The following is a 14020-nucleotide window of genomic DNA, read 5'->3' as shown; positions in this document are numbered from 1 at the left end:
AATTATTCAACTGTTTATCATACATAAGACTGCATGACTATAATACAAAGGGCTTGTCTTTTCATTTAACGTTACAATATACACAGCAAGTCCGGACTAGATCTTACAATCTGAACACAGGTATTTAACCTTTTCCATGCTGTTTATGTTTACAATGCACAGAAGTCCTGTAACCAAACTGTGTAGTAAAGCACACAAAACTGGACTGTAACATAACACAGTATGCAGAAGCACTGGATTTTATGATTTTTTTTTTTTTCCTTCTTGATGTAGAGGTTATTTCTTTGAACTGCTTTAGGTTTGGTGGGTTTGTTTTTGTTTTTTTTTTTTTTGGCGCTTGCTAAGGGGTGGCAACCGGCGCGCGTGGTGTTACCCAGATTCCCTATTACCCTTATATTCCTAGACAGCAGTAAGAACTGGATTCCTTTTATTTGATATTGCTAAACTCAGCATTCTTTTCTAGAGGTGACAGCCTTCCAAATCCTCTCAACTCCTCTGAATAACTGAGCTTCAAAAGAAAACCAAACAAAAAAAAACGGGGGAGAAAAAAAAATCCACTTTCATCGACAGGGTTGATGTGTCGGTACAAAAAGAAATATTTGATTAGGAAAACCATGATTTACAAAAAAATGCTAATCCCAAGGATTCGTTCCCATTTACATGGTAGTCAGCTGCTGTGTTGCCACTGTGAGTATAAAAAAATTCCACCTTTTCGACTGAAAAAACGACTTGGCCGCATGGAATTGACCATTTGCTGCTAAAATTAACTTTTCCAAGGGCTTACTGGCAGAGGTAGATCACTGCTTCTGTAAGAGAGGATGGGCAACACTGTTCATCTGGGATGGGCAATCAAGGAACTCACCTTCATCCTTTCACCAAGGTTTTTCTCCTCACGCAGCTTTTTTTTTTTTTTTCCTTTTCCCACAAAAAATAAAAAAAAAAAAATCTCTTGGATGGGCCCGTAAATTTTGCAACTGCCAAGCTGACTGTGTTATATTAAGGCAGCATTACCCAAAAATTAGGCACCTGTTAAATACAGCCTGCTAACCTCAGGTCTCCCGTGAGGGTTTTGCTTTACTCAGCCTATGATTTTTTTTTTGGACCTGTTCATGCAATCAAGGTCTTTGCCTTCAAGTTTACAATTTTGTTAATAAGGAATACAAGAATCAACTGCTGGTTTCATAGCTTCTGGATCTAGTGTCCCTTTTAACCTTCAGAAGCCTGAACACATCGATAATGTAACAGATGTTATAGTCTCCAAGTAGATGTCAATCTATTATCTTCAGTACACAGATTGCTGTAAATGTATTGGCTATGAATTCAACAACAGTTCCAGTTTTGTTTAAGCAATAGTACAGCCATAATTTTTCAACTGACATTTAAAAATGGTCTAGTTACACCTTGTGTCAAAGTGCAGAACTGCTACATTATTGGTTACAGACATCTATGTGCTATAAAAACAGCTTTGGTACAATAAATTATCAAAAAAGAAAATAAATTTTTGTAAAATTCACAGCATAATTGTGAGGCAAAAAAGCAGTCACATAAAATTCTGCATTTTTTTTTTTTTTAAAAATGTTCAGGATGAACAGAAGACGTCTTTGTGCAGAAGTAATGGTGGAGAAAACCACGTGCCGAGAAAAAGCAAAAGAAAAAAGTAAAAAGCAGGAAGGGACACAGTTGTAGCTATTTCCATCAAACGCAAACCACTACTCCTGTGACCTTCAACCAATAAGGAAGTCAACTTTATGACACACGCAAAGTGACCTTGCAATACCTTACAATAAGTGGGTCACAAAAGTCTATTTTAAAAGAAAGGCCTCTTGAATTACCCATTCTCTGTGTTTTCAGCATTAAGGACTGTCTGCAAAAGCATGTCCAAAAGTGATTGCATCTGAAATGGTAGGCTCTTCTAACTTAAGAGTCCAAATCCATAAGGCCAAAGGTTATCCCAAAGACCACCACTTAGACCTCCCCAGGACTGGCCAGGACCGACCCGTTGATTGCTTCTCAGTGCACCTCAGTTATGAAACCAGTCAGATTTCCATCCTAACTGCCCGTGGGCTCCAAAAGGTGGCACCCACAGGATTCCCATCACAATTGCTGCTTTGATCCTCAGTAGATTCAGAAAAGGAGAGTTCTGCTCACCGCCACTTCGCATGCTCAATGTGCCTCACAAACTCCGTCACAACCGTCCCTTTTTACAGCTGAAGAATAATATATTTGTGTAATCTGAAGGTCCCTCTTTCTTACAGTACTGCATTTCTGTGCCCATGGTTGTTTGGGGAACTAAAAAAAATATATATATTACTCACTCCCCCTCCCACCCAAAAAACTTCAAAGGGCCTTTTTTTAGAAATCATGTGCAATGCCTTTAAAAAGAAACTAGTTTGCAACTATGACTAACATTTGAACAATAACCCCTGTCGAATGAGAGCAAAAAAAAAAAAAAAAAATTAAAATTTAAAAAAATCAAAACCCCTCCCCAAAAAAACCAAACTATGACTAGGTTGTGGCAAGTTAAAATGGGGGAAGCAAAAGGTGAACACCACTAAGCTATCCGTTAAGGTGGGTCCAGACATGGCTCTTAAAAAATAAAAAACAACCAAAAAAACCTCCCCCCAGCAAAAAACCACCAAAAAAAAAAAACTTCATTGTCCCTTTGCAATCTTTTCAAGTTTAAAAAAATAGTCAACTTTGCCCTCCTGTAGCGGTTCAGTGAGTTTATCTCCTTCTGATTCAAGCAGCTTTGCACTTTGTTTTTTTTTTTTTGGAAAAACACCACTTCTATAAAAACACACAAGAAACAAACTTAGTTTCAGTTTAGTCACGAGCTAGCCACAGGACTTTGCTGAACACAAACTCCTGTCATGGGAGACTCTTCTCTATCAATGCCTTGCCTCATGGCAAGGTGTCCTTCAGTCATGTAATGAGCAGGACCTGTATTAGCAGAAAACTGGTACGTGGGATGTCCAGCTATGCCAGTTTCTTGGCGCGGATTAGAGTAGACTGTTAAATTCATGTCCATAGCTCCGTTCTGTCCAAAGTCCAAGGTATTAGCAGCCACTGGGCGGTTCTGATAGGCCTGATTGCCTTGGTTACCAGTAGAGGAGGAAGATGTAGAGGAAGAAGTAGTTGAGGAAGACAGGGATGTCATGGAGTGGTGACTGTGGCCCACCTCCATAGAATCCTGGGTGGAGGAGCTGTTTGTTGGAGAATTGTAGACTCTCGGCCTGGTCCGGCTGCCCAAGGCTTGCTGTCCATGGTGGTGGTGGTGGTGGTGGTGATGGTGGTGGTGGTGGGAGCTGTTGCCGTGGTGATGGTGTAATGCGTTCTGTTGCTGAGGGTTTACATGGAAGGTGGTTTCCTGAACCGGGTGGTTCTCGACGGTGACCTGGGTGGGAGCTTCGGTGGCGGTCCAACCGATGGGAGGGGGAAACTGCTGCCGAACCTGCAAAATTCCAATTAAAATGCTGACTCAAAGCTGCCATTTCACCCAGTCACAGAATCATAAGGGCTGGGGAAGACCTCCAAGACCATCCAACCTCTGGCCACCTCATCAACTGAGTGCCACATCCAGTTGGTTCTCGAACAACACGAGAGATTAACTTATTCGTATTTATGCCGATTTTAAAAACCTTAACCAAGCCTTGAAGTTGCACAGTTATTCTAGAAATGCAGGCATGTACTTAAGAATAATTTCCAATACTTTTCTATCTTGAACAACACGAGAGATTAACTTATTCGTATTTATGCCGGTTATAAAAACCTTAACCAAGCCTTGAAGTTGCACAATTATTCTAGAAATGCAGGTATGTACTTAAGAATAATTTCTAATACTTTTCTATCTTGAACAACATGAGAGATTAACTTATTCGTATTTATGCCGATTTTAAAAACCTTAACCAAGCCTTGAAGTTGCACAATTATTCTAGAAATGCAGGTATGTAGTTAAGAATAATTTCCAATACTTTTCTATCTTGAACAACACGAGAGATTAACTTATTCGTATTTATGCCGGTTATAAAAACCTTAACCAAGCCTTGAAGTTGCACAGTTATTCTAGAAATGCAGGCATGTACTTAAGAATAATTTCCAATACTTTTCTATCTTGAGCAATAGATGAGAGATTAAGTTATTCGTATTATGCCAATTTTTAAAAATGTTAACCAAGCCTTGAAGCTGCATGATTATTCTAGAAATGCAGGTATGTACTTAAGAATAATTTCCAATACTTTTCTACATATACCTTAAGAAAAATGAATGCACATCCTGGATGTTATTTTCAAACACTTAAGGGAAGTCTGGTAAGTGACTTTGCTGTCAAAATTATAGGAACAGCTTTACGTTATAGTAGTAACAACAGCATTTGTACAACACTTAGAAAAATAAAGCCCTGACCTCTGGCTGAGGAGCCTGGAGACAATAAGCAAAGCAAATGAAATTAAAATGTTGTAGCTCATACCTTGAAAGGTGCCAACAGCATTAGAGGAACCACTGGAACAACACAGCTGATTAAAGGCTACTAAAAAAGCAAGGTCTGTCTACACAGCAATTAACTGTCTGCATGGGGGAGAATCCATGGTTGTATCTGTCCTGCACTAAGATGTTCTGCATTACCTGTGGGCTGTGTGTCTCACAGTCCATAGCTTGCACAGCAGCAGTGAAGTGCCCACCGCTGTGTCGATGCTGGTGCGTGGGGTCCGACCGCGCCCTTCCGCTGTTGCTCGTGCCAGAAGATCCACCTGGAAAACCCCAACATGCTCAGTGACTAAAGGGACACGGAATCCACAGCTATCAAACAATGGCAGCATAAAAGTTTTATAAAATGCTTCAAGGGAAAAGTATGAGATCAACGTTAACCACTCACATTTTTGCTCATCTAGTTGGGCTTTTGGGGGTTTTCTGTTTACCTGTTCCAGCTGATTAAAATCATTGTTTAGTGATCATGACTGGTATTTTTTGACGGTATGGGAAAAAAATAACATTTCACAGAGTCATGGAATATTCTGAGTTGGAAGGGACCCACAGGGATCATCCAGTCCAACTGCACAGACACCCCCACCAAGCCCAGCCTGGGCATCCCTGGCAGTGTCCAAAGGCTCCTGGAGCTCTGGCAGCCTCAGGGCTGTGCCCATTCCCTGGGGAGCCCGTTCAGTGCCCAGCATTAGGAAGCAGAATTTTATCACCTGTTCATGACCAAAACCCACCTGAGCTTGAAGATGTACTAGAGGTGGTTCCTGAAGACTGTGACTGCTCCATGGCAGGACTCGTGGACACGCTGTTACTCGTGTTGGTACCTTCGTCCGCCGTTTTCTTGAAGAAACTGTGCTGCAGGGCGTAGTAGGGCTGGATTCGTGTCTTGGGGTCATAGTCAAGCATCCTTAAGATGAGGTCTTTGAACTTCAAGTAGTCAGCTACAGTATGACCTGACTCCCCAGCACGGCGCCCACCCGGCCCTCCTGTCTCAACTCCCAGGATATTGTGGAGTTTGCGAGTTCCCGGTGGTTTGTATTCCTGTGGGGAGGGAGGAATGGCTTGGAATCAGTGTGTGAAGCACAGATTCTCTGTCAAAACTCAAATCAAATCAGGAAACTATTCAACACAACAGGAAATGCTGTTTAATTGGCAAGAGAGAACAAAACAAAACAACAAAGCTGCATTTTCAATAAGACGATGAAAAACAAAGTAACAGCTCACCATTTTACATATTTTAATATATATTTATTATTATCCTAATTGTTTTACCTACCCTTTTTCCATCTTTGGTCTTCTTCAAGTTCCAAGTGCTATCTGGCAACTTCTCAAAGAACTTTCTTGCTTTGGGTGCTTGGTCGAGGATGTGGGTTGGTGGTATCCCCAGAACTTCCACTATTTTATTCATCTGATCCACCTGTCCCAAATAAAATGGGTTGGTGAAGGACAAGTGACAGCCAGCCCAGCTGTGGCACAAATGTCAGATACTCACACAAGTTCTAAGTTAATTAATTTAAGAAAAATTTAATATGGACAAAACAGATTAAGGAGTAAGAGGGAGACACGGAAAATTATGAGCAGGTAATTTTGTGTCCTGACAAAAGTCCTGTTATTGACGTCTAATCCTTTCAGAATTACCAGATTTATTCCAATAAACGGATTAAAATCATGATGGGGATGAAGAACAAAAGAAAACCAGTTCCTGGTAGATAACTTACCTCATTTGCCCCACTAAAGAGAGGCTCTCCAGTGTGCATCTCGACTAAAATACACCCAAGGGACCACATATCAATTGCAAGGTCATAAGGCATTCCCAGTAGCACCTCTGGTGATCGATAGAAACGACTCTGGATATATTGGTATATCTGCAGGAAAAGCATCTCCAAGTCACAATCACACACAGCATCCAAAAGGAATGGAAATGCCAAGTGACAAAACGCAGCTGCCATGAAATCCCATTTTGGTGCAGGGAAAGATGAGGTATCAGGGATAATAAAATCTATGCATATGTTGCATTAATAGAATTATCTAACTGTTAATTTTTAGGAAAATATTATGGAATTTTGTTTTTTAGGAAAAAAAGCAGGAAAATATTTTTAGGAAAAAATGCAGGAATTTCAGCTTGAGTCATGTCATGTTTTTGTAATTGTGATTCTTAACATTTCAAAATTATCTTACTATTGATAAATAATGGATTTGGAGAAATAATTCAGATGTCACTTCACCTCCTGGTGTCTTCCTTCAGCCCTTCCTTTTAGTTTATAGCAAAAAGTTCTTTTCTTAATCTAAATCTCTGTCTTATTGCTGCTTTCAATGCAATATTCCATATTCTGATCCACTCTTCCTAAATTTATCCTGGGAAAAAGGAATGGGGTGCTACTGGCCAGTGCCAGCTCCTCAAGAGACAATTGGGGCACTTTTGGTGAAGTTAGTCCATGAATTCCTGAATTCTTTTCCTACAGATCCAATCTGCAGTGTGACTAATCATAAACAGGGGGCATTGCTGAAGGAATGTTCATGGAAAGAGGAATATAGATGGAATAAGATAATAATAAAATTAATTTTTACTTAGTTTTTTGTTTTATTTATTAGCACTGCAGATTTCTACAACCAATTGCTGGTGCATTCTCCACTGATAGCACAAAAAACACAGCCAAGGAGAAAGAAAAAAACATGGAAAATTTATCATATGGTGGATTTTTATCTACTGGGGCACTAAAGGAATTGGAAGATTGCCAAATTGTTCAAAATAAGGTGTGGATGTGACACTTCTGGACTGGGTTTAGTGGTGAATGTGGTGCTGCTGCTTCATGGCTGGACTTGATCTTAAAGATCTTTTCCACCCTGACAATTCTGGGATTCTGACACTCATATTTAAAGCTCTTGTGGACTGTGGATCTCTATTTAAAATCGAGTTATTATTTTAAAACCATCATGAATGAAGTTTCAGTGAGCTAGATGAGTATTATAACCTAAAAATCCTGCATTTTTCAGCAGGAAATTCGCCGATTTCCCCCCCCAAACTCACCCTCTGCCCGAGCTGACACGAACTGCCAAAATCCACGATCTTGATGGCGCTCCTTTTGGGGTTGCAGAGCAGGATGTTCTCTGGTTTTAGGTCACAGTGAATGATGCTGAGCTCGGGGGTGGCCAGGAAGAGCAGGGCCGTGCACATCTGCTGCGCGAACTTGCGCGTCAGGTTGAGGGACACGCCGCGGAAGTTGGTGTTCCTCAGCAGGTCGTACAGGTTGTAGGACAGCATCTCAAACACCAAGCACAGGTGGTTCCTGAACATGAAGTGACGCTTCAAATGCACTGGGGACAAGGGGGAAATGTCATTAATGCACACTGAGAATGATGGGTTAATTACAACACAGCACGTAGGAAGGAGGAGCGTCAATAAAATAACTTTTAAACTTAATTTAAATAACTTTTTCTTCCCTGGTTCTGTGGTGTTTACAAAATATTTCTACCACGCTTGGAGGACAGGAAGACATTTTCACATCCTCAGGTGCACCACAGTAAAACTGGAAAATCTTGTGAAATCTTTTAAATGCTTTCATCCATGTGTAGGAAGCTGAGCACCGAGTAAAATAAGAGCATTGGGTTTTTTCCTGGTTCTGTATTATTTACAAAATATTTCTGCCATGCCTGGGGTACAGAGGGACATTTTACACATCCTGGGGTGCAAAAATTTGTGAAATCTTTTAAATGCTTTAATCAAGGTGTAGGGAGCTGAGTGCTGAGTAAAATAAGAACATCAGGTTTTGCCTGGTTCTGTGTTACTTACAAAATATTTCTGCCATGTTTGGAGGACAAGAGGACATTTTCACATCCTCAGGTGCACCTCAATAAAGCTGAATTAACCAAAACTTGTGAAGGGATATATTATCAAAGTAAGTTATCATTCCCTTATGTGTAGAGAGGAAATGTTTAATTGTGAGAATAATTTAAAATACACAACGAAATAGCTGCAATTTATAAGCTGATCAATAAATAAAACTGATCAATATCCCCAAGGAATTGTATTCATTTCCTTCAGGCACAATCTCAGTTGATGAAAGGAACCAATCCAAGCCTTTTTTTGTTTTCATTAAATAAGTGAAATATTCATCACATTCCTCTGTTCAGAGGCCAGCAGGGTTTGCCATTGTCAAACCTTCAACTGCCACAAGAAAATTGAAATAGGAAAAACATTTCAGAGAAAAAGCAACACGCTCTCCTTCCTGGCACAATAAAATCTTGAATATGAGCACCATGAGAATTCAGACTTTTAATTAAGGTGGATTTTTGGTCAGCTTGGTGTCCATGGATTTGTTTTCTCCATTGTCCCACAGCAGTGACTCCGGTGTCCTTTACAACTCACCTGAGAGGGCACATTTTGCTCCCACCCTGATGCCATTTCCTGCCACACATCCGTCTCCAAATTCCTGTTCTCTCACCTTTGGAATTCTCCTCCCACCATTCCATGTCCTGCTGGGCTTCCTACACTTGATTCCAACTCCTCCCCACGCTTCCTGAGCTCACTGGACCCACCAGCTTGGCAGGAACCACCAAATATCATCACAAATATTCCAGAATAGATTTGGCAATCAGCTGAAAGCAGCCTAAGCTCTAGAGCAAGATCTAAACCGTTCATAATACAACAGAAATGAGGAGCAATTCATTCAATACCTATGTAGTACTTCATCTCAGTGTCATGTTTGTTCATCAGCTCGAGCAGTCTCACTTCAATCTGGGCCTGGTTTAGGAAAGCCTTCTTGTTTTTGATGATTTTGATGGCCACCCACTCCTGCTCCACTCGGTCATAAGCCTTCACAACCTGCAAGAGAAGCCAAATCCATCAGGAAAATCCAATTTTCAAACCCCGCCCAAACTCCCTTGTTCACCTTTTTGAATTCAGAATTCTCCTTTTTAGTTCTATTTCTTCTGATGATACAATCAAGCTACAACTCATTTGGTGATGTTTATTGCAGTGATGTCATTTTATATGCAAATGAAATTATCTAAACCAACACTGTAAAAGGACTGGTAAATCTGAGAAAAACTAAAACCAACAAAATAAAAGCTCCATCTTCCTTCCAGCCTTGGCTAAAGCTGCAACCAACAAATGCTGCTAATGACATTTATAGGAGGTAAGATCCAGTACTAACTATTAAGTTAAAAACCCAATTCAAACTAAAATCCTCACTCAAACTAAAAACCTGAATCAAACCAAAACCAAACTCAAGTTAAAAATGTTAACAGATGGCAAAAGGTGGAGGATTTCTCGTTGTAAAATGCTACAGACACTGAAATATATTCAAATATTTTCTATAATAACATGTAATAGCATAAGATATGAGTGTCTGAACAGGCACTCAGGGGAACAGGAGTGAGAAAAAACAGTTTTAATTTCAAAACAAAGCAACAAGAGCACTTCAAATGAAACACAGCTGTGATCCACAGAAAGGATATGAACACCTAACGAGCCATTACCTGTCCAAAGGATCCTTTGCCTATTAAAGAGTCGATTTCATAGCGGTCCATCCACTTCTCCCCATTTTTCACGATGTAGTCGTAGTTGTCATCGTCATAACCATCATTGTAAACTTTCCTCTCCTTTTTGTGACTGGAATCATCTCCCTGGCCCTGCTGATGCCGCCGTTTTTTTTTTTGCATAGTAAACCTGGGAGGGGAAAAGGAGCTTCCTTAAGAGCCCTGCTTAGAACAGCAGCTCAAGAAAGAGGAAAACCAACTTTTATTCAGCGTCCCGTGGTTTGAAAGTGCAACTTCTACAAGTGGAAAACCAAGCAATCCTCTCCTCCTATTGCTGTGTTTGAAGTCAGGTCATTATTCCGAAGGAAAGTCTTGAATAATTGAAGAACTGGGAAAGCAGAGCTGAATAAATGTACTAACACTGATAAGTAATAGCAATAACTCTGATCAATGTGCTAACACTAGTAAATAATTGTAGTAACTCTGATCAATGTGCTAACACTAATAAATTATAATAATAACACCAATTAACGTAGTGACACTGATCTCTGGAGTTCACAGGTGCCAAAGGAACAGGAACACCCCAGCACACTGTGCACACAGTAAAATTCAAAATGCTAACTAGCATGGAAACAAGAATTACCACTTGATGTTCCCACAAGACTGGGGAAGACTTCCAAGGAAGTCATTAATCACCATAAAAATCCCTTCACATTCCCTTTAATTGTCAAAGTTTGAAACTAACTGATGCGTGCCTGTATTAACCTGAACAACTTTGTATTTTCCATTTGTCTATAATATTTAATTCAATAATTAAGGGAAAACAATTCAGCATTTTCCTTATAAGCTCTTAGAAACATTAATAAAGTTTTATTGAGCTCAACATGTGCTTGTGCCACTCGTGTCTCCTCGTCCTGCAAGCTCAACATTTGTTTATAAAACAACAGAAAACAAATCCCAGGATAAAAGATTTCCTGTGTGCTGGACAGAAACAGGACCACGACCGCCATGACCTCCAACAGGATGTGAACAACTGAGAGAAAACTCGAATTTTTGGATCTCTTGATGAGATTATTCATAGAAAATCCATTTAAATCTTGTATTGTAACAAACATCAGAGCACACTGAAGCCAGCTGCAGCCATTACCTCATTAATATGCTTGTATGTTTTGATCAAATCTACGGAGAGTTTCCTCAGTGGAGCAGTGGCTGGATCACGAAAAGTTTGGGGCATCCGCCTCTGGAATGGGAATATGACAGAAATTAGAACAGAAATAGGAATTTAATGGTATAGTTACTACATCAAATTGTGAAATTCCTCACAGAAATGAGTTATTTAAATGTGACACTTTTGTTTTTTTTAACTGACAGTAAAAAAATTCCCACACCCCCTTCTTAGCTATTTTTTAGTATATTAAGAATTTTTAATGTATTAAGAATTTTTCAAACCAGAGTAAATTCCAAGATTCCTACCTCTCCTGCCACTACACCCAACAGATTTAATCCAAATCTCCTCTGACAACAAAGACTCTCCTCCATCACCCCTCAGGACTGACACATGAACTGTCACCATATTTAAGGCACAGCTCCAAAGGAACTTCACAGCAAGTTCCTTTGGAAGTTCACACAAACTGCTGGAGAACTGGGCCAGCTCACCACATTCAACTGCATTAAATTCCAAATAAAACCAAACTCCAGGGCTACCAAGAGACAAACCACCTCCAAAAGCTGTGTCCAGCACTGCTGGGCAAGCTCTGGGAATTCTGTCCCACCCAGCTGGAGCTTTATGGGGACTCTGGAGAGTGGCTGATCCCTCAGCCTGCTCCTCTCTCCATCCCAGAGCACAGATGGCTCTGGAATATCCCAGGGAGGAGAGCCCAGAGCCTCTCTGGGCTCTGCTCAGGGCTGGGCACTGCCCAGGGCAGAAGTTGTGCCTCCTGTGCAGGGAATTGCTGGGCTCAGCCCCTGCCCGTGGCTCTGGGGCCATTGCTGGGCCTGGAGCAGAGCCTGGGGCTGCTCTGCCCTCCTGCACACAGGGACAGACTGGGACAGACAGACAGGGACAGACTGGGACAGACTGGGACAGACTGGGACACACAGGGACACACAGGGACACACAGGGACACACAGGGACACTCTGGGACAGACTGGGACAGACTGGGACAGACTGGGATACACAGGGACAGCCAGGGACACTCTGGGACAGACTGGGACAGACTGGGACACTCTGGGACAGACAGGGACACTCTGGGACAGCCAGGGACAGACTGGGACAGACTGGGACAGACAGGGACACTCTGGGACAGCCAGGGAGAGACTGGGACAGACTGGGACAGACTGGGATACACAGGGACAGCCAGGGACACTCTGGGACAGACTGGGACAGACTGGGACAGACTGGGACACTCTGGGACAGACAGGGACACTCTGGGACAGACTGGGACAGACTGGGACAGACTGGGACAGACAGGGACACTCTGGGACAGACTGGGACAGACTGGGACACACAGGGACACACAGGGACAGCCAGGGACAGCCAGGGCTGAGGCCCCTCTCACTGGGGCTCCTCTCCAGGCTGAGCAGCCCCAGCTCCCTCAGCCTTTCCTGGGCACGGAGATGCTCCAGGCCCTTGCTCAGCTCCAGGAGCTCCTGTCCCTGCTGTGCTGAGGAGCCAGAGCTGGACACAGCACCCAGAGGTGCCTCCAGGGCTGGGCACAGGGGCAGGGTCACCCCAATGTCACACCCTGCAGTGCCCATCCCGATGCACCCCAGGACACTCTGCTGGCCCAGGGACAGCTCGGTGTCCCCAGGTCCTTCCCCAGCAGCTCACCCCAGCCTGGGCTGCTGCCTGGGGTTGGTCCCCTCCAGGTGCAGGACAGAAAAGCTCAGGGTGAGTTTAAGCAATTCCACTGGAGAAAAGCTTGTTGTGTGTATGTTCTCCATCAGAATTATTGAACTAATAAATGAGTTATTAAATGGAGGTGTCTAAGGAAGGCCTGGAGGTGGCACTCAGAGCTCTGGGGTAGGGACAAGGTGGGGACAAGGCACAGCTTGGATTCATCTTGGAGACCTTTCCCAACCTAAATGATCCTGGAATTCGTATCAGTGATATAAACTTGAAAAAGCAGAAGTCACCTTCTGTGACTGAAGAGAGTTTGCCATTGCCAAGTCTACCTGCCCTTCTATTTTTTACAGGATAACTTAATACTTATAAATGGTTGCTGCATGAACAACTCTTTCTTTTCTTCCTCTCAATGACAAAATAAGAAGAATCACATCAAATTGACCCAAAAAAGTTCTCATAGAAAGAAATTATAGAGGGTTTGTGCTTCTGAAACTGGACATGCACTGAGGTACCTGAGGGACCACCCTAGAAAGCCAAACTCCCATTCTCCTCCTGTGTGGGCAGGGGGAAAAAACATTAATTTTATTTTATTACAAGTACAAGCACTTTGTAAACACCAGGGAACTGTCTGAAAGTTTCCTAAACAAACCATCAGACATTTACAAAACATTTTTGTTTCTTCCTTTCATCTGGCAAACAAATGTGGCCCATGCAATAAACCCCACCTAAAGGGGATCTTTAGGTTCTCTCCCACAGCACTGAGCAGCAGCAAGTCCTGATCCAGCTGTCACTGTTAAAAGCATCTTCAAATCCAAATATTTCCTTCAAATTCCTTAATTCTGACTGAGAGAGGGTATGGGAATATGGGAACACTGGTGGGTTTTGCTGGTGAAAGAAACCAGGATGTGGCAGAGGAATATCAGGAATACTGGCAGGGCCCAGCCTCTGAGCAGCACAGGGACTTGATTTTTGAGGGAAAAGTCTCAATCTGGAAGGATTTCATAGTTAGACCAACTATTCCCACAAAAAATTGCTCTAATTTGGAGATGGAGTTTGTATGACAAGTCTTGATGTTTATTTTCTAATTTATAAGTCAAATTTGCTTGCTTACTTCAAAAATAAAGATCTTATTTCCACTCTGAAATAAACAGCATGGTAGAAAAAAAAATTATCTGAATTATCACCATCCAAAAACTGTCAGTAATTTAAATTCTGCAGGCT

The 14020-nt window shown here is 41.9% G+C and overlaps 1 protein-coding gene across 1 annotated transcript in view; it reads right to left on the bottom strand.

Annotated features, from left to right (window-relative positions):
- The window catches only part of DYRK1A (dual specificity tyrosine phosphorylation regulated kinase 1A), a 75200-nt gene continuing 61180 nt past the window's right edge, over nucleotides 1–14020 (bottom strand). The window contains 10 exon segments of the mRNA XM_053934602.1: nucleotides 1–3451; nucleotides 4621–4745; nucleotides 5211–5517; nucleotides 5753–5893; nucleotides 6195–6341; nucleotides 7505–7791; nucleotides 9151–9298; nucleotides 9955–10131; nucleotides 10133–10144; nucleotides 11102–11194. Of these exon segments, the coding sequence (XP_053790577.1) occupies nucleotides 2828–3451; nucleotides 4621–4745; nucleotides 5211–5517; nucleotides 5753–5893; nucleotides 6195–6341; nucleotides 7505–7791; nucleotides 9151–9298; nucleotides 9955–10131; nucleotides 10133–10144; nucleotides 11102–11194 (2061 nt within the window). The 3' untranslated portion in view covers nucleotides 1–2827.

Source organism: Vidua chalybeata, chromosome 2 (assembly GCF_026979565.1).
Source record: "Vidua chalybeata isolate OUT-0048 chromosome 2, bVidCha1 merged haplotype, whole genome shotgun sequence".
In the NCBI taxonomy this organism is placed as follows: Eukaryota; Metazoa; Chordata; class Aves; order Passeriformes; family Viduidae; genus Vidua; species Vidua chalybeata.
The sequence above is the reverse complement of the archived record's forward strand: the minus strand, read 5'-3'. Positions and strand labels throughout refer to the sequence as shown.